Source organism: Acipenser ruthenus, chromosome 1 (genome assembly GCF_902713425.1).
Source record: "Acipenser ruthenus chromosome 1, fAciRut3.2 maternal haplotype, whole genome shotgun sequence".
NCBI classification, from domain to species: Eukaryota; Metazoa; Chordata; class Actinopteri; order Acipenseriformes; family Acipenseridae; genus Acipenser; species Acipenser ruthenus.
Window position 1 is genome coordinate 13,120,549 of NC_081189.1, and position 13,759 is coordinate 13,134,307.

At 35.6% G+C, this 13,759-nt stretch overlaps 1 protein-coding gene across 2 annotated transcripts in view; it reads right to left on the bottom strand.

Annotated features, from left to right (window-relative positions):
* Window positions 1-13,759, bottom strand: part of LOC117973314 (BMP-2-inducible protein kinase-like) — a 65,876-nt gene that overhangs the window by 10,113 nt on the left and 42,004 nt on the right. For both annotated transcript variants that reach the window (XM_059003213.1, XM_059003193.1), the window contains 9 exons: window positions 11,030-11,162; window positions 10,229-10,332; window positions 9,777-9,856; window positions 9,137-9,297; window positions 8,855-9,030; window positions 7,924-8,031; window positions 5,376-5,533; window positions 4,950-5,107; window positions 2,209-2,322 (listed from right to left, as the gene is read on the bottom strand). In XM_059003213.1, the coding sequence (XP_058859196.1) occupies window positions 2,209-2,322; window positions 4,950-5,107; window positions 5,376-5,533; window positions 7,924-8,031; window positions 8,855-9,030; window positions 9,137-9,297; window positions 9,777-9,856; window positions 10,229-10,332; window positions 11,030-11,162 (1,192 nt within the window). The remainder of the gene's footprint in view (window positions 1-2,208; window positions 2,323-4,949; window positions 5,108-5,375; window positions 5,534-7,923; window positions 8,032-8,854; window positions 9,031-9,136; window positions 9,298-9,776; window positions 9,857-10,228; window positions 10,333-11,029; window positions 11,163-13,759) is intronic.

Below are 13,759 nucleotides of genomic sequence, written 5' to 3' on the forward strand. Positions count from 1 at the left end.
TACACCACCAGCCCAAGATGCTTGCAAAAATGGTTGCGTTACCATGCTTTGTATCATAATTCAGGACAGAACTCGCCATAAGATTAAATTAAATGAAAATTTTTAATACATTTGGACCAGAAAGTTCCAATTTGGTATCAAGTTCCAATATCTAAATGGCCAACTTTTAGAAATGATTTAAAGTAAACTTACCTTTGTAGCTACAGTAATTAAGAATAAATACCAAAGCCTTTATGGAAGTCATGGCTAGTTCAATGAATAGAAATGGTTTAGAAACACAATTCTATTAATGTAATAGTTACTAAATATCTTATTCTTTGTAAATGAAAGCTAACTGGACTAAAATCATAATGACATGTAATGCAGTTTCTAATTGAAGGTTGGGGTGATCTGATGTGCCATCATCTAAACCTTTAGTCTAGACTCACTTATTTGGCAGGGGGCGGGTAGGTACTTTATGAAGCAAGGCAACAGTTCCATGAAAACCCACATGCACTGCACCAAATTGCCACTGTCTAATTTACCTTAAAAGGCGGAATGATTCTGACCTTATTCAGCTTATTACTGTGGCATCAGCAAAACAGTGTGGAGTTTTAGGAACATAGAACTAATGAACTACATACAGTACAACTTAGAACTACATACAGTACAACTTACAACTAATGACAACTAATGGTAGTTTTGGTGGCATTTGGTTATGCATTCCTTGCATCATAAATACACATTGCTAGTATTGGAATATCTGGGTATTTAAGCTAAATGCCTCAATATCAATATGGAAAAATTGTGTACTATTGCCCATGAAAATATTCTGGATGTCACAATTTGCTGTTAGATTTTTGATAAGACTTTCACTATGATACATATTTGGAGACTCATACAACAGAGCCCTTTTGGCACTAACAGACAGGTAAACAACATGTCTGTGCCCTTGAATAAAAATAAATTGTGAACACGATAGTCGTGTGCTACAAACACAGTACTATTACCTTGCTTATGTTTTTGCTATTTTCTTAACAGAACAAGATGCAAGATAAAATCCACCAAGATGAAATAATAATGTATTAAACCAAAAGACACAAAATGTGGAAAAAACAAATAGCTAAAAGCAGAATTTAGTAAGTTGAACAGGAGTGAAATATTTACAATACTGTACAATGTTTTCTCAGGAGGCAATAGCTTAGCTTTACGCCTGTTCTAAGCCCTTTTGTCAAGACGTTGTCCATTTTATTTTGACACACATTTCCATTTTCTACCACAGCTGATACAGCAACATTCTTTGTCTGCATTTAAAAGCTTTCAATTAAAGTGCCATTTTTTGTCCAGCAGAGGGCATCTGATGTCTTGCTTAACATTGTATTCGGAACTAACCCCACTTTGACAACGTAAAGCAAAAATAAAGTTTTTCAATATTTAGTTTAAATTCCTTCTTGCTAATGAAAAAAAAGAAAAAGCAAAAAAAGTCTCAGCTACCTTTTGAAGATAGCAGCCTTTCATGGCAAATGTATTTTGAATTGAATAATTTGAAAACAGTATATATAAACAGTACAGTGCTACTTCAAAGGAAGCTCATAGCTAATTGTTTTAGGAAGTCTGTACAGCTTGTAATTCCCCCTCTGTGTGTTTCAGGTAAAACCAGGATACTATAAAGACTGGGGAAAGGCCTCAGTGACCAACTGCTTCTCTAATGACCAACATGCTTTGCAACTTGAATTGCAGAGTCACAAAGCCTCACTTAACCCCAGGAAGCACAAGCTATGCAGGCAAAGCCAAGAGCTTCCTTTAAAACACAGGTATAGCAGCCTTTTTTAAATACTAATATATGTTTATTATGATGTGTGTGTCTTTCAAAACTCAAAATATGGAACCTATATAGCAAATAGAAATTCACATTAGGAAAGGGTTGGCATGGTTTCACAGCTCTGAATTCTTTAGAAATATAATGCAAGGGTTATTATACAACACTTTTTATTTTTATTTTTTTTAAGACCATGAAGATATAATCTTAAAATGGTTTACTATAGGAACCTGAAAGAAATCACCATCTAACCAGACCAGAGTACTCTAACTCATTCTGCACCAGCAACAGGTGTCATGTCTTGAATTTCAAAAGTCTACTAAAGAGTCCTAGGATACTAGAGCAATATAGGTCATACAGTTTGTACTCCATGGAACAAAGCTTTTCTTCAATGTTTCCTTAAAACTTGCCTGGATTGGAAACAAAGGGTACAGAGCCAAAGAGGTCCTCCAGGAGAGGCTTCTGTGAAGACTGGCGAGTCTCTACACTGGCATCTAGACATGCTGCCCTTTCGTCAGGTTTCTCTGTTAGGAAATGGAAAGTTGGGTTATATTAACCAGGTGACCTCATCATTGGCTACTGTAATACAGGACAGGAACTTAAACTAAGCATGGCATCATGACATCCAAAATAATTCAATCTACTTATATACTATTGTACCAAAAACTGTCAGGTTCCAATACAGATCAAAACATACAGATTGACTGTTACAGAGCCCTTTATAGCAGCTATATCAATGAGCTTTTACAGACACTCAACAGAAAATATTTGAACTGAGCACCATCCTTTTAAAGGCCTGCTTCCCTCCACGTAGACACTGTACAGCTGGATTTGGATTTCTACCTCTTTCAGCATCAAGTAACTTTACAGAAAGATAACCCTAAACCACATTATGTTTTGCATACAGTTATACTTCCTACAGTTCAAACGGCAGTCTGTAGTGTTGAGTGTTTTTTCCTAGACCTCTGGGCCCCACTACCATTCAAACAGTCCGGTAATGCCCTCTGTGATGGATCTTAGTGGTTATACATCAAAATCTATATCACTAGCACATGATGTAGCTCACACACACACATATCATCAGCAACACTACAGTAACTTACACTAAGCAGAAGCTAACTATGCAGAAGCTAACTTAAAATGCAAAATTATAACCATGAAAATTGAAATGTAAATAAAAAAAACCACTACAAAAAGCAGGAAATGTGCCAACAAAATAAATAAAAATTAGTTAAACTGAATACTGTGGCTTGGTCAAATAAATCACAGCAAACAAATCCACCTAATAGCAAGCTTTCTAACTGAACAATGTCGGTAATATGTTTATTATTATTATTATTATTACTACTACTACAGTAGAGAGTCAATTCTCCAATCTTTGCTCAACCATACTGTCTAATCAACCAAACGCACCTGTACTCACGTGATGAATTGTGTGGTATTACGTACACAGCTTCTGCTGCTAAAACGGTTACAAGATTTAGCTGCCAAAAAAAGGACCAGCAGTCTGAGGCAAATGAAAGTTGCAGAATTATTTAGACCACCAAAACCTTAGATGGAGCATTGTGTGCTATAAATTGTTGCAGTTAAGCAAATTAAAACACAGTAACCTTGTTCTTGATTTTTCTTCTATTTCCTCAGTAAGGGCAGGAGATCCTGTCTGTTATTGAGCAGCTAAGAACTTAATTTCAATTGCACGTTATTACAATGCCTTAACAGCAAGTATCACAGTATAGAAACATTGTACTGAATTTTAATGATTCCTAAAAAGTTCTATAATTTGTCAGAGTTGGACTGAATTGTATTCTTTGATGATTTTCAGAGTTTGGTATATGGTACGTTTAATTACAGTATTTCATTACCTCAGCTGTAGGTGTTAAAGTTTTACTGAATTGCACTAATTTAATGATTTGTAAAGCTTTGTAATTTTGTATGCTTAATGAGATAGAATAGCTTACTAGTTATATATCATCAGAAGGTACTTGTGTATCTTAACTTTATTCTATACATTATTAAACGTACAATAATTGTTATTAATACTTGTTTGATTATTCATACAAAATCGGTTATGTAAACTAGTATCGGTCCCAATTAGTTTGGATAACTGACTCTCTACTGTGTTTACAACAACTATTTTAGATAAGTTTTAGTTTCAGGTAGTGAGAAATATATGAAGCAACACAAACCCAAATAAATAGTTTTTATGTCTACAGTAACAGCAGTCAAAACTGTGGATTATTTCAATGATCTGACACAGCTGCTAATGATGTGGAGAGACTAAGGACAGAGGAAAGGGCACAAGAGAGGTGAAGGTATGGAATGGAATGGAGATAGACTAAGGACAGAGGGAAGGGCACAAGAGAGAGATGAAGGTATGGAATGGAGATAGACTAAGGACAGAGGGAAGGACACAAGAGAGTGGTGAAGGTATGGAATGGATTACCAAGTCATGTTGTTGTTGCTGAATCACTTGGATCCTTTAAGATACAGCTTGACCTATCAGCTACTAGGTACCAGGTGAGCATAGACGGGCAGAATGGCCTCCTCTTGTTTGTAAATTTTCGTATCTTCTTGCGTTAACCCCGTACATAATAGTTATTAACAAACTAAATGCTTCTATAAAATCAGCAGCAGTTTTAAAATCATGTCCTGATTAATCTACAGGGATGTCCCCATTAAAACGTACTGTGTATTAGGCCTATATAGTTTCATTTATAAAGGACTATTGTTTAGTCATACAGTAAGACAAATATTTTTCAAACCGTACTGAAACCACATAAACAGACAACCGGGACTTCACAGTACAGTGACTTACACTGAAACAGTAAACTACTGTAGGGTCACAGATCTGGTTACCTTGATTGAGACAACAAAATCATCACTTAAAAGTTAATACTGTACTTAGTATAGAAGATATGAGATCGATTTTCATCACTTAGTGAATAGTGACCCACTTTCGATTTTATAAAACAAAAGTAAATGAAAAACACACTGATAGCCCCCCAACCCGACCCCTCAGTTTAAATATTGAAAGTTTATGGATGAACTGAAATTGAGTCCAGAACATATTCAGATCCATACAGAGGGAGTGTTTAAATTAAATGAACAATAAAATAGAAATAATATTAATAATAATAATAAAAACACTTGCTTGCTCGGAGGAGGTCAAACTCCCTGTCCAGCAGCTCATCTTCACTCAGCTTGGAGAAATTGTCTTCTCTGAAGGGGTTCCAGCCTGACATGTCTGGTGGGTTACTGATATTTTGAAATGGGACACCCACTACACCTTCAGGGTCCAGCATGGTAGCTCTGAGGAAAAACAGTTAGAGGTCTTCAGATATATTTTTATAATCGGAGCAAGCAAGGAGATAAAATCCTTATGAAGTTACACTCGAGCACTACTATACGGATAGTTATTTTGTTCTAACTGGATATAGGACCCGGTAGTAATAATGGTGAGCATCATTGTTATACTGTTGATCTGGGAGCATTCCCTTTTCAAATTGTGACCATATTATTAATTTACCCAGGATTCACCAATTAGTGATCTCTCACAATACAAAAAGTGTTAGATTACCTTGTGTTATTGACTGATGGAACAACTATTGTCCCAACAGGAGTTGGCATTGCTGGAGCAAATGTGCCTAAAGGTGTGTGGAACTCCTGTGGAGAGGTGAGAAGCTGTGCTTGCTGCTGTTGCTGCTGATGTGCAAATGCTTGTTGGTACTGCTGCAACTGTGAAAAGATACAAAAGTGTAAGGTTTGTTTGAATACACAGTAAACCAAAACAGTTTAGCAAGGAGCTACAGAGGTAATATAAAAGAAAATTGTTGTTACATATACAAGACCAATACAATATAATACTTTTGGCAAAATCGGTTATTTCGGTTATTGAAAATAAACATCACTCACACATCAATTTACAGTTTCTATAATACATTGAATGTATGTTTCACTAATACATATACAAACGTTAGCTTACTGTGTTGAAGTGAGGATGTCCACATTAAGATTCCGGCAATGTAGATGCATTTTGAATCAGAGAATTGTGAGAAGTAACCAGGGACACGCAACCAGCGGCCCGTTTATCGTCTGACTGCGGTGTATTAATTTCATTTCATTTATGAATATATCGTAAAAATATTTTTTTAAACTTTGTTGACTTTGTTTTGCTAATTTTTTGCAGAAAAAGCAGACCACCGTACTGCAGAGGGTAATTGCTTCTCATCAGCTTGTATCCAACTAATTTCATGATTCTTCCTCTCCTTTCTCAAATGCACAAACCCGCTGCATTGAAAGAATCCATTCCCAACATAGGAGGCTTGTTGCTAGGGAGGTGATGTCACTGCCCTGTACCTTTTGCTACACTGCTGCCTGCTACAACTGAACAACTCATCGGCTAAAATAAAAACTGCTTCAGCTTTGTGTTATTGTGCAATGCGTGTGTATATGGTAACAGTGCGATATTAATGCTTTGTTTTTAATTGTTTTGTATATTTTTGTTTCTGATATGTATCGTGCAGTACGAAATAAAACGAACAGTAATTCTAAGGGAAATTGCCTGTATGTATATGCCTATGTATATTGCAGCTAAGGGTTAAACTCGGATTATTCTTTAGTAATGTGCGGTCCGCTATAGACATGAGGTTAAACTAGTTTTCTGGATATGCGGCCCGTGATAAAAGTTTGATTGTGCACCTTTGGAAGTAACAGATTTTATTTTATGCCCATTACTGTCTGCGTATCTATCACACTACAGTTCATGTTTTGTTTTCTGCCCACCGCATCGTATGACTATAGCATACTGTAGTAATTAATTTCACCATACAAGAAGTTATTAAATTTTTTTCTGAGGATTAAACATTCATTATGGTACTCTGATTAAGGTTTGATATTTATGTAGCTGCTACAATAATAATAATAAATAATAATAATAATAATAATAGTCGCTGTACACAAGACAGACTATAATATGCATTACTAGAAGCATAACTGTACAGCAGTTTTACATTGACAATAACATTATTGGTTCATCACTGAATAAAACCATGATGTCGTGTTGCTGGTTTGTTTGGGTCCGTGGTCGTTAAGCCCGTTGTTAAGCAAGTGATGCATTGACGCAAATGACACATATTACGTAGTGCACATAATTGAGGATTGGTCGGTTGCAATGTCTTTGCACACTGCCCGCCTTCCGAAAGCTGTTTTCTTTATTTAGAAAGAGAGTAGTGAGCGATTGACATTATTGAAAACATGTTGCCAAAACCCACGTTTAAATCGGTTAAAACAAATATAAACAATCTTATTAATAGGTCTTCGGGGTGTTTTTTCAGTTATTATCGGTTGAAACCAAAAACTTTAAGCCCTATTTATATGTTAAGACTTTTCAGCCCCATTTCATTCTCAAAGGCATTTGGATGGAACAGATTACATCTGGTATTAAACAGAGGGTAGCACTTTGGTGAAATGAAAACTGAAATGCTTTATTGATAAATTTATTGATCTAGAAATCTTATTCTTCACAAAACCTAGTATTTGTACCGCTACTTAGACTTACTTAGTCCTAAATTGCATTGTACAGCTGTTCTTCACAAATGTACTCTTCAGATGAAGTGTTCTTAACCTCTCATAACAATTTTTTGTTTTGTGGTTAATGGTGATGTTCTTTTAAAGCCGTCAGTGTACATTAAAAAGATTAAAAAGTGCTTTATTTTAGTGTATAATTAGGGCTCACAAAATGAGGTAACTATATACAGTAACTATTGTACAACATGCCAAGACAAATTATGATGGAATAAACAGGAGCAACTGAAGTTAAAGGATTTACGGCACTTGTGCTCCCTTATTTACTTACACATTAAAACATACATGATTAACTTAACATTTAAAAGATCGATGGTGTAAGTATGATCACATTAAAAGAAAATGATCTCTTTTGGTGCCTTACTTAGCCATATGCATATCCAATTAAATAAGTAGATGAGACTGAAACATATGACCACAGTCCTGATTCATTACAAGAAACATGTGTGCAGTTTGCTGTCATTTGTCATCATATGTGACTGTCTCAGAACAGTATTGGTCTTTACGCTAAATTACATTTTATATTCCATGCGATTGCTTACCATAGCTGCATACTGAGCCTGTTGTTGATACGTGGGCTGCATCATCATCTGTTGCTGAAGCATATGTTGCTGCTGGAGTTGTAAGGACTGTTGAACTGCTTGTTGATACTATGAGGCATGTGGAAAAAAAATAAGTTACCTATACATGTAAAATCACATTAATGTATCCCTCCTAAATGGAGTACAATTCAGATAACAGGACTATTATTTATAAGTTAATACATGATGGGTAGGGCGTCTCTTATTGTGCAAGAGATGTCATCTGGTGCAGTTTGGGCAGGTTCTGGGTTCTGACGGCTCAAACTTTGTGAAATGACATCTCTTATACAATAAGAGACATTAACATTAGAAAATCACACAAATGAAGACTAAACTCAGGAATAGCTTTAGCACGAAACAGATTTATATATTTTGAAAAAAAAAACAAAAAAAAAACATTTATCCCCCAGGGTGTAAATTGGCGCTGTCCCTTAATGCGTAAAGGTCTACAAGTCCTGTATTTTCTTTGCTGAAACTAGTGCAACATTAATACGAATGTAAAGAAAGAGTGACGTTGATAGGATGATCTATTTTACATTAGCTACCAGATATGTGTGTTTTTCTTGTTTTTATGTTTTAACATTGAATTAGGTGTGGTGTTCTATGCACGTGATGACATCTGTACACAGGATAAGGTGAACTGGAATTTTGGTAAATACTTCATAGACTTGGTACCCAGAAAGAAGTTATTTCAACATGTTTTGCTTAGTCCTTTTCTCCTGCCATACTGGGTACTTGTAATCATTTGAATGCCTTATTATGATTAACTTGCCATCCATCTGGGGGGGGGGTGTCTGTACTGCAACACAACTCATGTCAAACTAGGTTGTACTTTTTGAATCGATTCTTACGGTTTCACACTGGATATCTCGCATCTGACTGTGCTTTTCACCTGTTGCAAGTAAGCCTGGTGGATTTGCTGTTGGCGCTGCTGCTGTTGCTGCTGATGTAACTGTTGCAGTTGCTGAAGGCGGAGGTCTCCTTGCTGAAGCTGTTGCAGCACTCTGGGTGGCTGGATAGTCCCTTGAGCTTGTGGTGTTGACTGGCCATTTCCAGGTCCGGTCACAACTGTAAGCCAACATGAAGAGTTCAAATCACCATTATCTAAAATTCATTCATCTGATGCATCTGTGTTCACAGCAGAAAACAAACTGTTTAGTAAATATAAACCTACCTTTCAGTCCGTTGCTTATATTTCCAGAAGGAACAGTCATTTTCACAGGAGTTACAGAGTTCTGGATCGGTAGTACATTTGAGTTTGCAGAGTTGGAAGCGGCCTTTGGTCTTTGTCTCGGTGCGATTGAAGTTTCTGTTGGTCCTGTGGATTCCGTTATTCTGAAAGGAGAAATACATAATTTTCAAAGCTATCCTTGTACCTTTAAAATGTGATTATCCCATGATGCAGCAACTTGTACACTCTGCTAGTATCAGTAGTAATAATATGAAGAAGATGGATCCAGCAGAGTTCAAAGATAGGAACAACTGGGATTCTAAAAAGGCACCTATTTTGGCAGTTAGGAATAAAATGTAAGAATTGACAACTGAAGCAGAACTAAGAACCACTCGGAATTACTGGAAACAAGGTGAAGGGACATGACAAAATAAATAAAGTGATAGCTTTTTTGTTCTAGACAGTTTGATTTTTGACTAATAAAGAATTAAATAAGCTGTTTATAAGTGAAACAAAATGTACAGAACAAGTTATTCATTGCAGGCTTTGCTTCACAGGAAAAGCCATGATCATGTCATCATCCTTATATTTTTAAATGAAAAACAATTCATACAAGCGCTTCATCAATGTGAAACAAAATTACCTAGCTTTCGTCATGCTCTTCTTAGCAGCTGCTTCACTGCTGGTCATGGGCTCTGGAAGTGTTGTGGGGATAGGAGAGTTCTGTAAGGAAAAAACAAACAAGTGACAAAATTACTCTGGTTCTGCATTTGACCATATAAAGGTTTAACTACAGAAGTATCTAAACTAATTTATCAAATAACCTCAAATAGATGTGGGTTGCACAGCTTTTGTGGGGAACTTGCTTTAGGGTCACAAGTTAAACCAGCAAATGAGAAAACCTTTAAAGAAATCTGCAGTTTCCCAGCTTTTGGGTCTAACCACATGGTGACAATTATCCCTTTACAATTATCTCGTTGATACATTTATACAAGCTCCCCTTAGAGGGCAAGACAGGCTTCTGCTCAACACTTCTAATACATAAACAGTTACTGGTATATCGTAAAAGGTTGTAAAATAATTAAAATATCTTACAGAAATGTTTGGCATTGGGCAGTCTTTACCAGCCATCTTAAAAGCAAAATAGGAGACTTGGTAGATATCAGGCCTGTTATCTACATCTGGCTCAAGCATATAACCTGAGGGAAAAGGAGAAATGAAACATTTACATTAAATACACAATAGTGATAACACATAGTAAAGCAGTGGTATTCCAGTCCTGGTCTTTATTCCAACAAGGTCCTAAATTAGTTAATTGGTCCTAAATTAGTTAATTGCCTCTAAATTAGTTAATTGCCTCTCAGCAGCTCTCAATTAACTATATTAGAACCTGCTGGAGTAAAAAACCAGGACTGGATTACATCTCGAGGGCTAGAGTTGAGTACCACTGTAGTAAAGTGTGATCTTTTCATGTCATGAGATTTCTAAATTAATGTTAAACATGTAATATAGGAGACCTCATAAATAAAACCTGCATTACATATATAGTAATTTATAAAAAGATAAAAAAAAAAATAAAAAAAATAACTGCAAGGAGTTTTATACAACCAATGTAATTCCTATGTTTCCCCACATAGGGGCACTGATGTTCAATTCAAACATTTAAAACTTTATGTATTTCAACAGGAAGTGTAACCTACCCAGCTAAATGTACCTTTTCTTATTATAAAGCATCTCACAAATTGTTAATAAAACATTTACAGAAATATATAGTAATTGAGATTTAAATAATTTTTTACAAATTATTATTTTAATTTTTTTAAAATACTGCTTTTTCTTCATCTCTATAAAAAGTCACACACACACAAAAATGGGGTCATACTCTGCTGTACTTACGCATTAGGCAGTGCAATTTAGGGGAGAATTTGGAATTGTCAGGGACAATAAAGGTTCCATCACAGATTGCAACTTGACTCTCTCCAAAAGGAAGGGAGAAGAAACAAAGCTTGAACAACAGGCACCCAAGGGCCTGTAAAACAAAAGTGCTGATGTTTAAAAGATGAAAAATGAAAAGCATCATCGAAAAGCTTCTGCAAGATCAGTGGTGGGGAGATCATTGCAGAGTAAAATCTGGATTACCTGACCAAATCTGAATTAAAAGGGAAGTTTCAAAATGTAACATAAACTGTAGTAGTCAAGAACACTTCTACCTGTTAGTACAAGTACAACATGTTTGTAGTGTTCTGTATGCAAGAGGCAGGTTCTTCACTATTGAGCACTTTTACAATGCTCAATCTAATGCAGTTGGCTTGGAATCATCATATCCATGAATGCATAAGGATTTCAGTGCAGACAAAGCTTTAACTATGTTACCAACACGTCTAGAAGAAAGGTGAAAAGGAAAACTTGAAATTATACAAGATAATGCCAATGTTGCTAATACCTGGGAATATATTATTTAAAAGGCAGGCTATGCAGCAGATAAAGTTCCCCTTTTAAGAAAAAGAACACTGAACATCAAATTTCTGAGGGATGCAGTCCCTTTGTTTTTAATATCTGACTCCTAGAATAAAAATAGTCAACAGCTAAACCAAAAGCAAGTATTTTTGTCATTTTAAGCATATTAAATAGTTTTAACCATTGCAACAATTACATTTTCCATGGTGTTTACTGACACAAAAACGACAACAGTAAAAGTACTTTGCAACACTACACTTTGGTCGGCACACAGGACACAAAATCATTTTAAATGTGATTGAACTAGGGTTGTTTTCTTCATTCTGTCACCTCAGTTCCAATTTTTACTGGCAGTCAATACATTATAAAACAGCAAGAGAACGCTACTTTAGAGCCGTTGGCTATAATAATCTCCACAAGGAAATGCGCTCAGGGAATCTGTGCTTTTTCACAGATGAGTGAGGCAGGAAATGGGCCTATTTCTTGGTGTATCATAGCTTTCTTCCTGAGAGACAGACAAAGAAAACTGTTTGTTTTGTTTCTGGTTAACAAACACATTTACAGCATAAAGGCTGTTGTCCTAGTACAATCTGGTGCATATTTGTATGCTCAGAAGCCTAGATAATTAACCATAAAATATATTTGGTCCATTCTTTAAATCAGAGGGACAACTGGCAAATTTCAACTGGTGCTGGGATCCTTTTTGAAGACTGTTACACACATATTGTACAGATCTCAGTCGGAAATCACAACTTAGCACACTACCCTTTTGTAAGATTGTTTTTCAATATAACTTCCTTCTCGTTTTCAAGCCCTGCAGACCAAAATATATACATCATCAGTCAACTCCTAGACAGCATGTACAACTTTCTAATGCTAATATTTGAGGTTCTCTGAAAAAAGAATTCCACCAAGATAAAAAGGATGACAGTCAATGTACTGTAAATGCTTTTTGATTGTTTTATAAACACTTCACTTAAATGGCTTAAATACATATATTTTAAAAATAAACCAATTGAAAAAAACAACACAGGGCCATGACAAAATCGCTATTATGTGGCTTTTGTCTCTCTTCAAGGTCCATAAAGTAATTAGAAACCCACAACCATGTTTTAGCTACACAAGTAGTTACAAAAGTCTTAAAATCTTTTCTTACCCCTTTAACATATAAATTAATTACTGAATATATACAGTTGTAGTCAAAAGTTCACATACCCCAAAAGGAAATTTATAATTTCTAGAAATTTCTCAAAGATTTTCGGATTTCAGGAAAAATCTTTTGTATCAAATCTTTCATATTTCGTATAAAGTTTTGCTTTTGTGGATAAGGAAAAAAAAAAGTTACAAGAACTAGAAGTCTACAATTATTTATTTCAGCAATTCAAAAGTATTCATACCCTTTGATGCTATGATAATATTGTCTACAAGGTGTTAGAAATTTCAATATGATAATGCAGAACCGAATTCTAGAAAATGCTGGATTGTAGGTGAACATTCTTACAGAGTATAAAAGTGTTAGGCATAGGATGATCGCTGTCATTATCAATAAGTTAATAAGAGAAAAAGTAGAGAGCTATCTGAAGACCTTAGGCAGAAAATGATTTATTGTCATAAAGCTGGAGAACGATACAAGATTTCCAAGCATCTGAGTATCCCCATTTCAACTACAGTTTCTATTATCAAGAAGTACAAGACTCATGGTACTGTCACAACGCTCCCTCAGTCTGGAAGAAAGAAGGTTATTTCACCAAGAACAAGTAGAAGAATTGTGAGGAAGGTTAATAATAATCCAAGATTGACTACCAAAGATATTCAAAGTGAATTGGCTGCAAGTGGGACTGGGGTTTCCATTTCAACCATAGGTCGAGTATTGCATGGTGAAGGTCTCAATGGTTGAAGGTCAAGGAAAAAGCCACTCGTAGGAAAACGTTACAAGGACAAACTGCTTAAAGTCTGCAAAACAGCATTTGAATGAGGGATGAGAGTTCTGGTCAAAGGTTTGCTGATAGTCGTTACGTTTGGAGAAAATCTGGTGAGGCATACAAAGAAAAGAACACCATACGTACTGTCAAGCATGAAGGTGGTAATATCCTTCTATGAGGCTGTTTTTCTTCTAATGGCACAGGAAAGTTAGTTCCAATACATGGTAAAATGGATTCAATACCATAC